General features: G+C 47.0%; 1 protein-coding gene across 4 annotated transcripts in view; it reads left to right on the forward strand.

Annotated features, from left to right (window-relative positions):
• The window catches only part of SLC23A2 (solute carrier family 23 member 2), a 132,323-nt gene that overhangs the window by 107,943 nt on the left and 10,738 nt on the right, over nt 1–13,642 (forward strand). For all 4 annotated transcript variants that reach the window (XM_059705614.1, XM_059705613.1, XM_059705616.1 and 1 more), the window contains 4 exons: nt 2,293–2,413; nt 2,919–3,075; nt 6,810–6,957; nt 8,292–8,397. In XM_059705614.1, the coding sequence (XP_059561597.1) occupies nt 2,293–2,413; nt 2,919–3,075; nt 6,810–6,957; nt 8,292–8,397 (532 nt within the window). The remainder of the gene's footprint in view (nt 1–2,292; nt 2,414–2,918; nt 3,076–6,809; nt 6,958–8,291; nt 8,398–13,642) is intronic.

The raw sequence follows: 13,642 nt of genomic DNA on the forward strand, positions 1-13,642 counted from the left end.
TTTTTGTAATCTTCACTCAATTCCATTGCTTTTTAGAGAGAGTGGAAGGGACGAAGAGAGAGAGAGAAACATTGATTGGTTGCCTTCCGCGACTGGTTGCCTTCTGCACATGCCCCAACTGTGATCCAGAATCTAACTCACAACCCTTCAGTCAGTGGGCCGACGCTCTAACCACTGAGCAAAATCGGCGAAGGCCCTCACCCTTTTTAATTAATTTAAAATATGGTGTTATTGATTTCTGAGAGGAAAGGAGAGATAGAAACATCAATGATGAGAGAGAAACATTGATCAGCTGCCTCCTGCACGCCCCCTACTGGGGATCGAACCCTCAACCCAGCCATGTGCCCTGACCCGGAATTGAACTGTGAACTCCTGGTCCATAGGTTGACACTCAACCACTGATGCATGCTGGCCAGGCCGAGCATTCTTTTTTAAATGTGCTTTGAAAAGTGATCACCATAGTGCAGGTGTAATTGTCACATGGGTGTCACCTGCAATAATCTATATATGTAAAAGCCTAAATAACCGTTATGACCAGATGACTGGCCGGTAGCTATGATGCGCACTGACCACCAGGGGGCAGAGGCTCAACGCAGGAGCTGCCCCCTGGTGGTCAGTGCGCTCCCACAGCCAACCTCCCACCCATGGCTGGCCAACCTCCTGTGGTCCCTCCCCCTCAGCCAGCCAACCTCCCGTGGGGAGGGGTGACTGGGCAAGATGGCCCCAATCGCTGGCCAGGCTGAGGGACCCCACCCGAGCATGAATGCGTGCACCGGGCCTTTAGTGATAACAGTAATAGCAGACATGGGGCCTTTTTGGCTCTAAATGTTCACTTTGAAATAAATCAATAGCATTTTTTAAAACATGAAAATTTCATGTTGGTCTAAGTTTAAAATAAATCAGTTTTAGTGTCATTGCTATACCATTTTTGTTGTTCAACTTCACCACGCCAGAGAAATTGGAATCACTTGGGTACTATGCATGTTTTCAGCCTTGAACTGGTACTGGCCTGGTGACCTTGTGGTAGGGCAGAGACCCACCCCCGTCACTGGGATAGCGAAGCCCGGGGTAGGCAGGGAGACAGCAGTCCCCACCTCATTAGGAGTGTTACAGTGGAACTGCACTTGACTGACCGCTGTCAATGGAGCGGATAATTCCATCTCAGCCGTTGGAACCGTGCCCAGGAACAATTAAGCTTAGCTCTGTTCCCACTCTTCCTGCCAACTCTATCTCGGGTTATAAGTGAAAGAGCGCGTCCCGCTGGATGATGAAATACATCACTGTGCACCTCTATTGTTTCAGCGATGGGAAGCCACCCCACACCTGCCACACTCGGGCACTGGACTGAGGATGTGTCAGGACCTGCTGCAGGGAGGGCACCTGACATCACTGCCTCCTGTAGCCCTCAGTGCAGCTGGGTCAGGAGTGTGGGTCAGGGCACAGGGGCCACTGCACCTGCCCAGGCATCCCAGCCCTTATGGCCCGTGTTACGAAGCAGTTCAGAGTCCAGGCTGTAGAGTCCTGGCCCACCCACCCTGCAAACTTGAGCGGCATGATCTTGGACTTTGTCTCTCTAAAGTGGATGATTATAGACGCTACTGCAGAAGGTTGAGATGATGGGTGGGAAGACCTTCGATAATGTCTGACATACACAAACATCTCACAAGTATTAATATTAATATTGCAATCTATTGTATATAAGTTTTTTAAATATTGAAGCTTTTTTGCTTTTTAAAAATAATCTTTTTCCTTATAAGTAAACCAGAAAATACAGAAAAGTAGGAACAAATTTGCATATTACATTGCCACCTGAAGCCAATTCCTCTGAACATTTTGGGTCCCATCGTCACTGTTTGCACGTATGTGTGTGCGTGTGTACACGGACACTTGTGCAACAGTTGCTTGTTTTTTAGTTACTTTGTAGTTATAATTACACTCCACTCTGTACTGTATCTGTCAGCCTGTCTTTTTCTCTGACATAGCATGAGTTTCTTCCATCAGTGTCTACATGCTTTGGGTGTTCTTGTTCTATTTTGGGAAATTTAGCCAAAGCATTTACATGGTGACTTTTGTTTCTACATCAAGAAATGCTAAGAGAAAGAGTTCTGATATCTTTTCAAAAATGGCCTTTACAAAATATATGATTTCCCAAGTAATAGTTCAGAGGACTAGCCTCTTTCTAGAGAAGTGAATTGAACATATGTGATCACTTTGCCATTGAAGGTTTGAGTAATATTTTAAAATACAGACAAACAGCTTTGAAACTAGTTTATTTTCTCTCTCTCTCCTCAGGACAATTTTCCTTGTATTACTGTTTTCTCAATATGCCAGAAATGTTAAATTTCCCCTCCCAATTTACAAGTCCAAGAAAGGATGGACTGCGTACAAGTTACAGCTTTTCAAAATGTTCCCTGTAAGTAGTTACTTTTTTTTTCTCCTGACATATTGCCTTTGGTTCATGATGTAAAATGCTTAAGTGAAAGGAGGGTTTCAGCAGGTCTGCGCCAGGGCCCCAGGCTGTGTGGTGACATTGGGGTACTAATGACCCCCCCAACTTGCTGTGGACTTCCAGTCTGAAAGTGGCAGGAGCTTCCGATTCTGAAATCCTTTAGGGGGACATTGGCTGTCCTGGGACTGAGGGCAGCCTGGTTCCACGCTGCCTCTGAGGGACACTTTCCGTTATCTTTATTTTATTAGCCAGACTTAGGGTGAAAGTAACTTTACCTGCAGACAACTCCTCTCTCTAAATCTGAGCCCATTCAAGCAATAGGCTTTCAGCAGATCTGTTATGGGTGTTTTGAGCGAAATAGTGGCAATGGTGGGTTCTGGGCTGTGGCACTCGGGCTGTAGGAAGGCATACGTTTTGGCAGCAGCCGCCCCCTCTGTGGCTAACAGAGCCTTTGTTTTGACCCTTTCAGATCATCCTGGCCATCCTTGTGTCCTGGCTGCTCTGCTTCATTTTCACAGTGACAGATGTCTTCCCTCCCGACAGCACCAAGTATGGCTTCTACGCTCGAACAGACGCCCGGCAGGGCGTGCTTCTGGTAGCCCCGTGGTTTAAGGTTCCGTACCCCTGTAAGTATTCTCGTGGCAGGGGGGTCAGGAGCTCATCAGGGCAACTGAGAGGCCTTGGAAGTTAGCAGAAGGCTCTGCAGCAGGAGAAGCCTTCTCGTCCCTGTAGGTCTTAGCATTCTGGTCATTAGAGGATTCAACCCCCAAAGAAGGGAGGTCCTGTCCCTTCATGAGCACAGAGAGACTAACCAGCTCCCTTCTCAGGTTAGCTAGTTGGTTCTTTGGGTTCCACTAGGGTGAAATCCTAGACAAGAGGCCTCTTGCCAGGTTTGAGGTCTGGTGGCCTGGATTTAAGGGCAGCTCATAGAAACACAAGTACAGAGCCATGTACCCAGGCCCAAGCCTCTGAAGTGAGCAGACTGGAGTGGGAGGGTCCTGAAGATTAGCAAGCAAACTGCTCAAGCATGATGGGATTTGTATAATCTTATAATGGGGAGCTCTAATCTTTTAAAATTTGGTCCAGCTGTCAGAGGTAAACTGATATTCACAAGTGCATGGAAGATGGATCATAAGTTAAGATTTAAGTGTTGGATAACTCTTGGCAAGGTGGTGGGGGAGGCAGTCCCCAGCTGAGGTATCATTTGGATTCACTTGTGCTGGGAAGACCCCTCCCCAGTCTTTATAGATGCTGAGTTCTGTGGGGTAGACTCCGTTCTGACATTTGGGGCTTAGTTAGAGAAGCCTGAGCTTGTTTATTCCCCTGCTCATAGCCAACACATTTTCATGTTTTATAATGACATGGAGAGAAAGCAGGAAAGGCCAAGAATATTAGGACTGGGTCAGAGACAGCTGTTGTACGCCTGTTAAATGATGGCAACATTGGCAGTTGTCCTTTCTGTTCTTGACACATTTACAAACACTTAAAAAAATGTAGCCTTTCTAAAATAACACTTTCATCAGATCATATGGTCAAGTATATATGTATGTACATAATGTACTCCTCTCCTTTTTTAAAAAATGCATAGTTCATAAATCTATAATAATAAAAGCATAATATGCTAATTAGATCAGACGTCCTTCCGGACAAAGCCCAGTGGCAGGGCCAAGCCCCTTGCACAAATTTTGTGCATCGGGGCTCAAGTATACATCTAACCTGAGATAAAGAGATTAAAAGCCAGTTGTTGAGGCAGCCAGGAGGTGGCCTGGGAGGGCAAGCAGGAGGAAGCCCCCACGGCACATGCTGGGTGGTCCTCCACCTGTGCAGGTGGCTCCTGAGAGGACGCAGGTGGGCTCCTCGGAGAAGCAGCTGAGAGACTGCTGTCTGGCTCCCATCCTGTCACCCCCAACTGTGTGAGCTGCTGTACTGCCCAGGGAAAAGCTACCCTAGAAAGCCAGGTGGATTTGGCTTAATTTGGAGTCCAGCTTTCAAATATGTCACTGTCTTTATGTTCTGTCTTTAGCATGCTAAGAATTTCCTGAACTGGCTGTTAAAATACAAATTTGGGGCCCAAAATGTCACCAGTGCTGAGGTTGAGAAACCCTGCTGTAAATATAGGAGGGATGAAACAACAGTAAATACAGAAGGCTGGAAGCCAACAAGGTTTTAAATATATATAATTGGAAGAAAAAAGGTCCAACATGTAGAAGGTTACAAATTTAAAATGTTGAAGTAGATGGAATAAGGATCTTATAGATCAAAATTAAGGACTTCAGGCACAAGGGGGGAAAAATAAAAAACAGAGTAAAAGGCAATTTCTGAAAAAATAGTAACAAAATGAAATAAAAATTTCTCCCCTAAATCAAGACACTAAACTGAAACCACAACATGACATCAGCAACAAGGTAACCATAGAAAGTATATTAAAAATACAAAATGTTGCTTGATAAAGAAATTAACTGCATGAGAAAAATCTGTTCCAAACCCGCCGGAGATGAGCTGTTGACCAAGCCCGCTTAGGGTGGGCATAGAGCGTGCTGGGCCGTTGCCCGTGGACGTGTACCTTGACCCTCTGACCACGGGCCTCTGAGTCCTCTGTCTGCTCCCATGGAGTGAAGTACCCAGGTGGGAGCAGTTAGTTCTGTCCTCATGCACACTCCAGGCATATTGTGCACATCGGACTTCATGTGTCACCTTTTTTCTTCCCAGACTTGAAGTTGCTCCCCATTACCTCTGAGACAGAGGCCAGTCGCCTCTAGGTGGCGCATGGAGCCCTCCTAAACATGCCTCCCCCCTGGTCCTGCCCACCTGCTGATGGGTGGGCGCTGCCCTTCTGAATGCCCTCTCCACTCAGCTCTTGCTCTCTATACTCTCCAGACAGGGATTGTCCTCTTCCTGCCTTCCCAGCTTCCTCTCGCTGTGACCCAGTTTGGGTTGCCTCCCTTTGATGTCTAACCATTACACTGTTCTTGGATCATTCATCAAACGACCTTAATGACCCCTGCACAGGAGACCATTTTATCTTATCCATCTTCCTCTTCCCACTGTTCTTTGTTTTGTTTTTTTCTTAGTGACTATATTATAACTAATGGTTCCAGGGAAGAAGGCCTAGGTACTTTATCAAAGAAGTCTATTCACCTTCACAGTGAAAGCTGCTCATGGTATTTTTATTAAGATCTATGGCTTGGAAAGTCCAAAGAGCTTTTTTTCCTTTCAAAGTACATCTAATGAAGAAGGAACCAAATCCAGATCCTCAAATTGAAGCTACCTGGGGACTTCTCTTTGCTTTCTTAAATAAATCATTTAATTTTCCATAGCATGGTTTACAAATAAAAAAATATGAAAGTGCTGCTCTAACACTAGGGAAGGGTTATCTGCACCTTGTCCCATGCTCTGTTGTTGGGATCTAAATTTAACGGGTGACTTTTTTTTTTTAATACCTTTTATTGATTTTTTTTTTACAGAGAGGAAGGGAGAGGGATAGAGAGTTAGAAACATCGATGAGAGAGAAACATCGATCAGCTGCCTCCTGCACGCCTCCTACTGGGGATGTGCCCGCAACCAAGGTATATGCCCTTGACCGGAATCGAACCTGGGACCATTCAGTCCCCAGGCTGACGCTCTATCCACTGAGCCAAACCGGTTAGGGCTAACTGGTGACTTTTCACTGCTTTTTCACTTGATGCCAGTCCCAGAGCAAGGGCACCATTGGTTTGTACCATACTTTGCACAGCAGGGTTAAAGACCTTTTGCATAGCAGGGTTAAATTCGTAAAAATACGAACTTCTATCCCAACACAGAAGGCTGTTTAAATTGTAATTTAGACACTGGCTTTGAAGCAGGAAGAGAAGCACCCACCTCTTTCTGCCAAACAGTGTCTTTTAAATAAGGACATAGAGCCGAAACCGGTTTGGCTCAGTGGATAGAGCGTCGGCCTGCGGACTGAAAGGTCCCAGGTTCGATTCCGGTCAAGGGCATGTACCTGGGTTGTGGGCACACCCCCAGTGGGAGATGTGCAGGAGGCAGCTGATCGATGTTTCTCTCTCATCGATGTTTCTAACTCTCTATGTCTCTCCCTTCCTCTCTGTAAAAAAATCAATAAAATATTTAAAAAAAAAAAAATAAGGACATAGAGCAGGCCAAGCCTGGTGATGGGCATCTTCATCCGACTCAGGAGCCCTTCCAGGCATCCAGCCATTGGTGATGTAGGTTTACTAGTAAACATCAGGTTTCCACCATGAGCTTCAGATTCTGAGTGGACCTTGTGGAGTCCTTGGGCGTTCTGAATGACTTGGTGTGCGGTAACGTTTGCCTGCCCCTCCAAGGAGGTGAGGATTTCACGTTTGTCGTCTTTCCGCAGTTCAGTGGGGCCTGCCCACCATCTCTGCGGCTGGTGTCATTGGCATGCTCAGCGCTGTTGTCTCCAGTATTATCGAGTCTATCGGGGACTACTACGCCTGCGCAAGGCTGTCCTGTGCCCCGCCGCCGCCCATCCATGCAATAAACAGGTACGTTCCTGAGGACACAAGTAATTCACTGGGCCCACCACCTCACTTCGTTAGCTTTGGTTTGGATAATCTTGGAGAAGAAACCAAGAGTTTCAGCATGGAGGCAGGCAAGAACAGGGCTCTTCCTTGGCTATTTGTCTTCGGACAAGTCACTGCCCTAATTTTGCCCTCATTCTGCCGTTTCCTCATTTGTAACAATGAGCAGAATTCTCACCCTTTCTTTTTCACAGTGACAATTGCATAAGACATTCTCTGAGGTCACTCTAGACTAGGGGTGGGCAAACTTTTTGACTCGAGGGCCACAATGGGTTCTTAAACTGGACCGGAGGGCCGGAACAAAAGCATGGATGGAGTGTTTGTGTGAACTAATATAAATTCAAAGTAAACATCATTACATAAAAGGGTACGGTCTTTTTTTTTTTTTTTTTTTTTTTTAGTTTTATTCATTTCAAACGGGCCGGATCCGGCCCGCAGGCCGTAGTTTGCCCACGGCTGCTCTAGACCTTAACTTCATCTAAACACAGGCCAAACACCACCACTGTTGCTTGGCTTGGGGTCATGGGTGTATGTCCCCTTTATTCCTGTTTTCCTCAGCTGTTCTAAAGGGTGGATGCTGTGTCATCTCTTCACATTTACAATTTTAAAAAACTTTTTTTTAATTGATTTCAGAGAGGAAGGGGGAGAGAGATAGAAACATCATGATGAGAGAGAATCATTGATTGGCTGCCTCCTGCACGTCCCCTACTGGGGATGGAGCCCGCAACCTGGGCATGTGGCCTTGACCCGAATCGAACCTGGGACCTTTCAGTTCACAGGCTCACACTCTATCCACTGAGCCAAACCAGCTAGGGCAGCATTTCTTATGTTGGTTCTGTAAGGGGTGTCGGTCCTGGATATATGTCTTTCCCCAGGTGAGCTGTTGCATATGATTAAATTACTTGTATGTTGATTCTTTTAAAAAGTGTTAATGTTTACAGAATTGCAAAGCATGCCCTCCTGGTGAAACTATATATTAATAGCAGAGGAATCAAATCTATGGACGGCCTATATTTGTCTTAGATCCCAACAAATGGCTCTGTTTTCTGGCTAAAAGCTTTTAATTTGGAATGCTGTTTAAACGCCCGTGTCTAACGGGTGGTTCACAGAGGTGCTTTCAAAGCTGAATGAGCGTGGCGGTCTGGCATGGGGCTTGAGGCTGCCTTGTTACCCCTCCCAGGCCTGCAGAGGCTGCAGATCTGTGGCCCAGACCTTTGGGTCCTGGCCACTTAGAGCCTATTGCAGAGTGTTCCCCATTGAATGAATGTTTCTTTTCGCCCCATTCCTTTACATTTTAGGGGGATTTTCGTGGAGGGTCTCTCCTGTGTTCTCGATGGCATATTTGGTACTGGGAATGGCTCTACTTCATCCAGTCCCAACATTGGAGTTTTGGGAATTACTAAGGTACAAACATTTTACTAATTAAATGGTTGGGTCACGAAGCGTTGATCCATTTCATTGATCGGTCTGACCACATGAGTTCCACAGGGAAGGCCTCCAATTCTGAGATCGTCTTCCCCACCCCCATCTCCTTCTGTTGTTGATGGGTTTTTGGAATGCTGGCTTTTTAAACGGTCTTCTTTGAAATTCTGTAGCCAGATAAAAAGACACCAAATATTGAGTTTGATGGATCTTGACTGTGAATTCAGGTAAGAGGGTGCACGGCATGCCCAATACACACCGTTGGTTTTCCTGTAAGTTGGGGGGCCATCACAGAGCTCAGCCTCACACGTGCAGATGGCGCCACCTGCTGCCCGTTGCTTCTGATGCAGGGCATGTGAGGGCTGCCTGATGGGCACTTCCTCTAGCCGCTAGCGCCACCACTGGGTCTGTTGCTGCCAGTGGTGAGAACCAACGCTGCACAGGGTGTCTCACATGGACACCAAATGGGGCACAAGTCACTCACTTTTATTTATTTTTGAAGTATTTTTATTGATTTCAGAGATGAAGGGAGAGAGAGAGAAACATCAGTGATGAGAGAATCATTGATTGGCTGCCTCCTGCATGCCCCACACCGGGGATCAAGCTCAGCACTTGGGCATGTGCCCTGACCGGGAATCAGACTGCCACCTCCTGGTTCGTAGGTTGATGCTCAGCCACTGAGCCAGCCGGCCAGGCTCACTCGCTCTTTAGCCAGTTTGCTGCGTGAACCTGTGCACATGGAACTAATCTGAAATAACATCAACATAAAATTGTAGACGAAGGGACTCTTAGGGGAAGACAGTTTACTGAGCCAGCTCCCTTTCTGTGCCCCTTCGGAACACACAGGAACAGGGTCACTGTAGGAAGAAGTGGTGCTGCTCGCTGAGGTTCCTCCTAAGATAGGACTGAGGTGGTCGGGGGAAGAATTCCTTTATTACAGTTTGAATGGTGCCAGCTTATTCTGAAAGACAACCTGCCAGCGCTGATTTTCAATGAGCTAAATTGATTTTCCTTCTGAATCCCTTTGGGTTACTCACCTCAGGCAAAGGCTGCATCCATTCAAGGGCAGCGTCAGCCCTGGAATCGGTTTTCATCGCCTTGTGTAGATGGTACAGTCCAGTCATCTGCACAGCTGCCTTGGTGGGAAAGTGGGACTGGCAGCAGCCTTCTTTCTCTGTGGCCTGAGCCATGATGGGAGGTCCCATCTAGAAGAAAGAGGCGTGGGTTCTGGGCTGTGGTCTGCCTCTTATCCAGCTGAAGGGCGAGTCCTTTGCTGAGCAGAACTGAGGTCTGACATCAGATGATTCTAGTCTGCACTGTCTGCGAAGGATTGTGACAGCCACGTCCTGCGTGGCTTGGGTTCGGGACCCGGAGAAGGGCTGCGCACAAATGACGAGACTAGACAAGAAATATGAATTTGGAAATTACAGGGGCCGGGTGGAGAGTCTTTCTCAAGAGGGAAGGCTTCACTGGTGCCCGCGCCCTGCCAACCTTGAATTCAATTTTGGATACACATATTGCCCTTAGTCAGGCAGCAATTCTGGTAGCAGACAATCTTTTTTTTTTTTTTTAAATATATATTTTATTGATTTTTTACAGGGAGGAAGGAAGAGGGATAGAGAGTTAGAAACATCGATGAGAGAGAAACCGATCAGCTGCCTCCTGCACACCCCCTACTGGGGATGTGTCCGCAACCAAGGTACATGCCCTTGACCGGAATTGAACCTGGGACCTTTCAGTCTGCAGGCCAACGCTCTATCCACTGAGCCAAACAGGTTAGGGTACAGACAGACTATCTTAAAGGTCAGTAAATATTAGTAAAGATTTACTTTGAGACTATTAGGTCAGGAAATTGCTTGAGCCACCGTTGTCTAGAAAGAACAATTGGAGCATAGTTTAGCCCTTGCCAAAAGGTCCATTAGCTTTCTAGGTTCCTTGTTTGCACTTTCCTGATAGTGTAGACAATGGGTAGTTTCCAGCAACTGTCCAGTATGGTAGTCAGTAGCCACATGTGGCCATTTAAGTGTAAATTAGTTAAAACAAAAGATTTAGTTCCTTGGCCACACTAGCCACCTTTCAGGGCCTCAGTGGTCACTTGTGGCCAGTGGCTGCTATAGGACAGCACAGATACAGAATATTCCCATCAGTGTGTAAAGTTCTGTCGAGTGGCTCTGGCCTGGGCCCCTGCATCAGAATCCCAGGGCATATAGGAAGAGGGTGACCTGTGGCTCTCGCAGAGAGTCTGCCCCCGTTTCCTGGCAACTCTAATAGTAGCTCCTCTTTATCCAGTCATGGATTTCCATGGCCATGGACATTCTAACCTGCTTGATCAGGAGTTGAGGCTGCTTACCCCATTGTGTTCTGAAGTTCTAAGGGGTCAGGTTCACAGGCAGGACTTCTCCACTGTGTGTGTGCCAGTGTGTGTCCACAGAGAGGGGCAGGCATGGGGGTGGTGGCTGCTTTGGATTTCGGTCCTGGCTCCATCACTTTCCCAATGTGAGGTCATCTCTCTGAGTTTCCAAGATAGTATGCAAGGCTCTGGAATTAATAACTTGATGTAAAGCACTTAGCAGAGTCCACCATGAGGTGGGTATACATACAGTAAGCTATTGATATCATCTTCCTATGATATTGTCGAGTGAACGCAAAACGAGCTGAAGGCTTTGGCTAGAAATAAATGATATTTATTCAAGGGTCTTAGAGTTTGCAGATTGGGAATACAGCTAAACAAAAACCTAGAAGTATTATGAAGAAGAAGGAACATTTAAGAGTCCTTATAATAAAAACGATACTCTTGACAATTATCAGTCCTGCATTCTTAGCCCTAGGATTGGTCCAGAATGGTTATCAGATGTCAGGAGGTCAGAAAGATAGGTGCCAGGAGGTGTGGTTGGGATAATGGATGTCAGGTGGTCTGGATACATGAGTCCTTCAGGGGGTCATCAGAGGGTTTCCTGGAGGTCTGGTGTATGTATATCCGGGGATTGACACAGGACTGGAAAGTTCAAAAGTTTAAGCTCCCAGGCTAATGAGAACAAGAAAAAGCTCATTTCCTCATGCCTCAACCAACTTGATTTTAGTAATTTGGCAGCTCGACTATAGCCACTGTGTATTATTTCTTCATCCTGTTCCTCAATATGTAGCTCAAAGTTTATTTCTAGAAACAGAGTGAGCACCATGACTCCTATGCTGCATTCCACACTGTGCAAAGCCTTGGAAAGTCGGAAATGATGGCCCTACAGGCAGAGCCGAAGTTCAGGAAGGAGGTCAGGAGGGAGGTGGGCAGCAGGAAAGTAGACGAAAGGCTCTTTGTCAGCAATGGGAGGCAGGAATTTTTTCTTTTGTTTTACGATTTTTAAATGGAATTTTAGAGCGAGAGAGGAAGGGAGAGGGAGAGAGTAAGAGAAGCATTGATGTGAGAGCTTAACATCTATTGGCTTCCTTCTGTACACCCCCTACCTGGGATCGAGCCCACAACCCAGGCATATGCCCTGACCAGGAATCAACCGGCAACTGGCAACCTTTCTGTGCACAGTACAGAGCTCAGCCAACTGAGCCAGTGCTGGCCAGGGCGAAGCAGGGGTTTTAGAGCTGTGTTTGGAGCATCAGTATATAATAGGATTCAGTTCATATTCGTTAAACACAAGAATGGCTCCATTGCTGCTTTGTTTTTGTTGTGGTGGTGGTTTGTTTGTTTTTTGTCTGCATCTAAGGTGGATCATCCTTCTGTGCATGGTTTTCATGTAGGATTTATTGTTTCAGGCATCCCAGAGGCCGGCCTGTCCCTCTCCTTGCACACCTGCAGGGCTGCCTGACCCTGCTGGGAGGTGGTCTTTGCACAGGTTGTTTCTTTTACCTGGTTGGTCTTCCTCCAATGAATTCATCCCGCAAGACCATCTCTGGGGACCCCTTTCCGATTCTTCAGTTTTTCCCCACTGGGTTCCCACACAGAAACTGCAGCAGTACTAGACTTTCATCATAAGCTTCTGACTTACTCATCTCTGTATCTGCCCTCCACCCCCCAGTCTAACAAGTGGTAGTCACATAGTAGGTCCTTAAAATGTTCGCTGAAAAATGAGCCATTTATAAATGAAAGTGTTCCTTATCATGTAATACAGCCAAGCACAGGTCATTTTTACTGGATTCGCCAGTTTCCTGACCCTTTTCACTGCTTCCCTGCATTTGGTGCTGTGTGGGAGGAGCTGGAGATTGAAACAGTCTAGACCAGGGGTGGGCAAACTTTTTGACTCGAGGGCCACAATGGGTTCTTAAACTGGACCGGAGGGCCGGGACAAAAGCATGGATGGAGTGTTTGTGTGAACTAATATAAAATCAAAGTAAACATCATTACATAAAAGGGTACGGTCTTTTTTTTTTTTTTTTAGTTTTATTCATTTCAAACGGGCCGGATCCGACCCGCGGGCCGTAGTTTGCCCACGGCTGGTCTAGATAGCAATCTGCACCATGAGAGTCCATTGACTCTTAATCAGCTGATCCTTGGGTTCATAGAGAGGCTGTTGGACGCTCTGGCCCAGCATCACCCAGCAGAACACTGTGCAGTGGGGGCAGTGTTCTGCACCTGTGCGGGGGTGGGGGTGGTGTTCTGCACCTGGTGCGGGGGTGGGGGCAGAGTTCGGCATCTGTGCGGTCACATGTGGGCCACCAGCCACAGGCCCCTGGGGAGCTCTTGAAATGTGATGAGTACAACCGAGGGACTGGATCTTAAGTTTCATTTCACTGTAATTGACCCAAGTGTAAGTAGCCATTTTCTCACTGTAAGTCATACTTACATTCTGTGCTCTTCCTCCTAGACTACACAGCCTGTTTCCCCCCAAACATTCTGGAACCTCCTATGTATCAGTGTGTCTTCCTGGGAGAGGCAGCACAAAGTAGAAGCCAAAACACAGGGTTCTTGAACCCAGTGCCATCTCCTCCTCCGCTGCCTGGGTGCAGTGGGCTAGATGGTAGCTTCTAGATGACCAAGATCAGATGTAACAGATAAAGATGAGACCACAGTGAAATGATAAGAAGTGCTGCAAAAGCCAAGGGTGCATGGAGGGGGGAGAGGGGGAGCCTTGGAATGGAGGAAGGCTTTGTGGAGGAGGTCACATTTGGGTAGTGTTTTGAAGGATGTGTCTGGGAACCAGCCAGAAGGGGGCTGGGGGAAAGGGTGTTCCAGGTAGACAGGCCTGGGCTGGCCTGGTTCACCGAGGGGCAGGCAGTAAGC

This window comes from Myotis daubentonii, chromosome 8, assembly GCF_963259705.1.
Source record: "Myotis daubentonii chromosome 8, mMyoDau2.1, whole genome shotgun sequence".
In the NCBI taxonomy this organism is placed as follows: Eukaryota; Metazoa; Chordata; class Mammalia; order Chiroptera; family Vespertilionidae; genus Myotis; species Myotis daubentonii.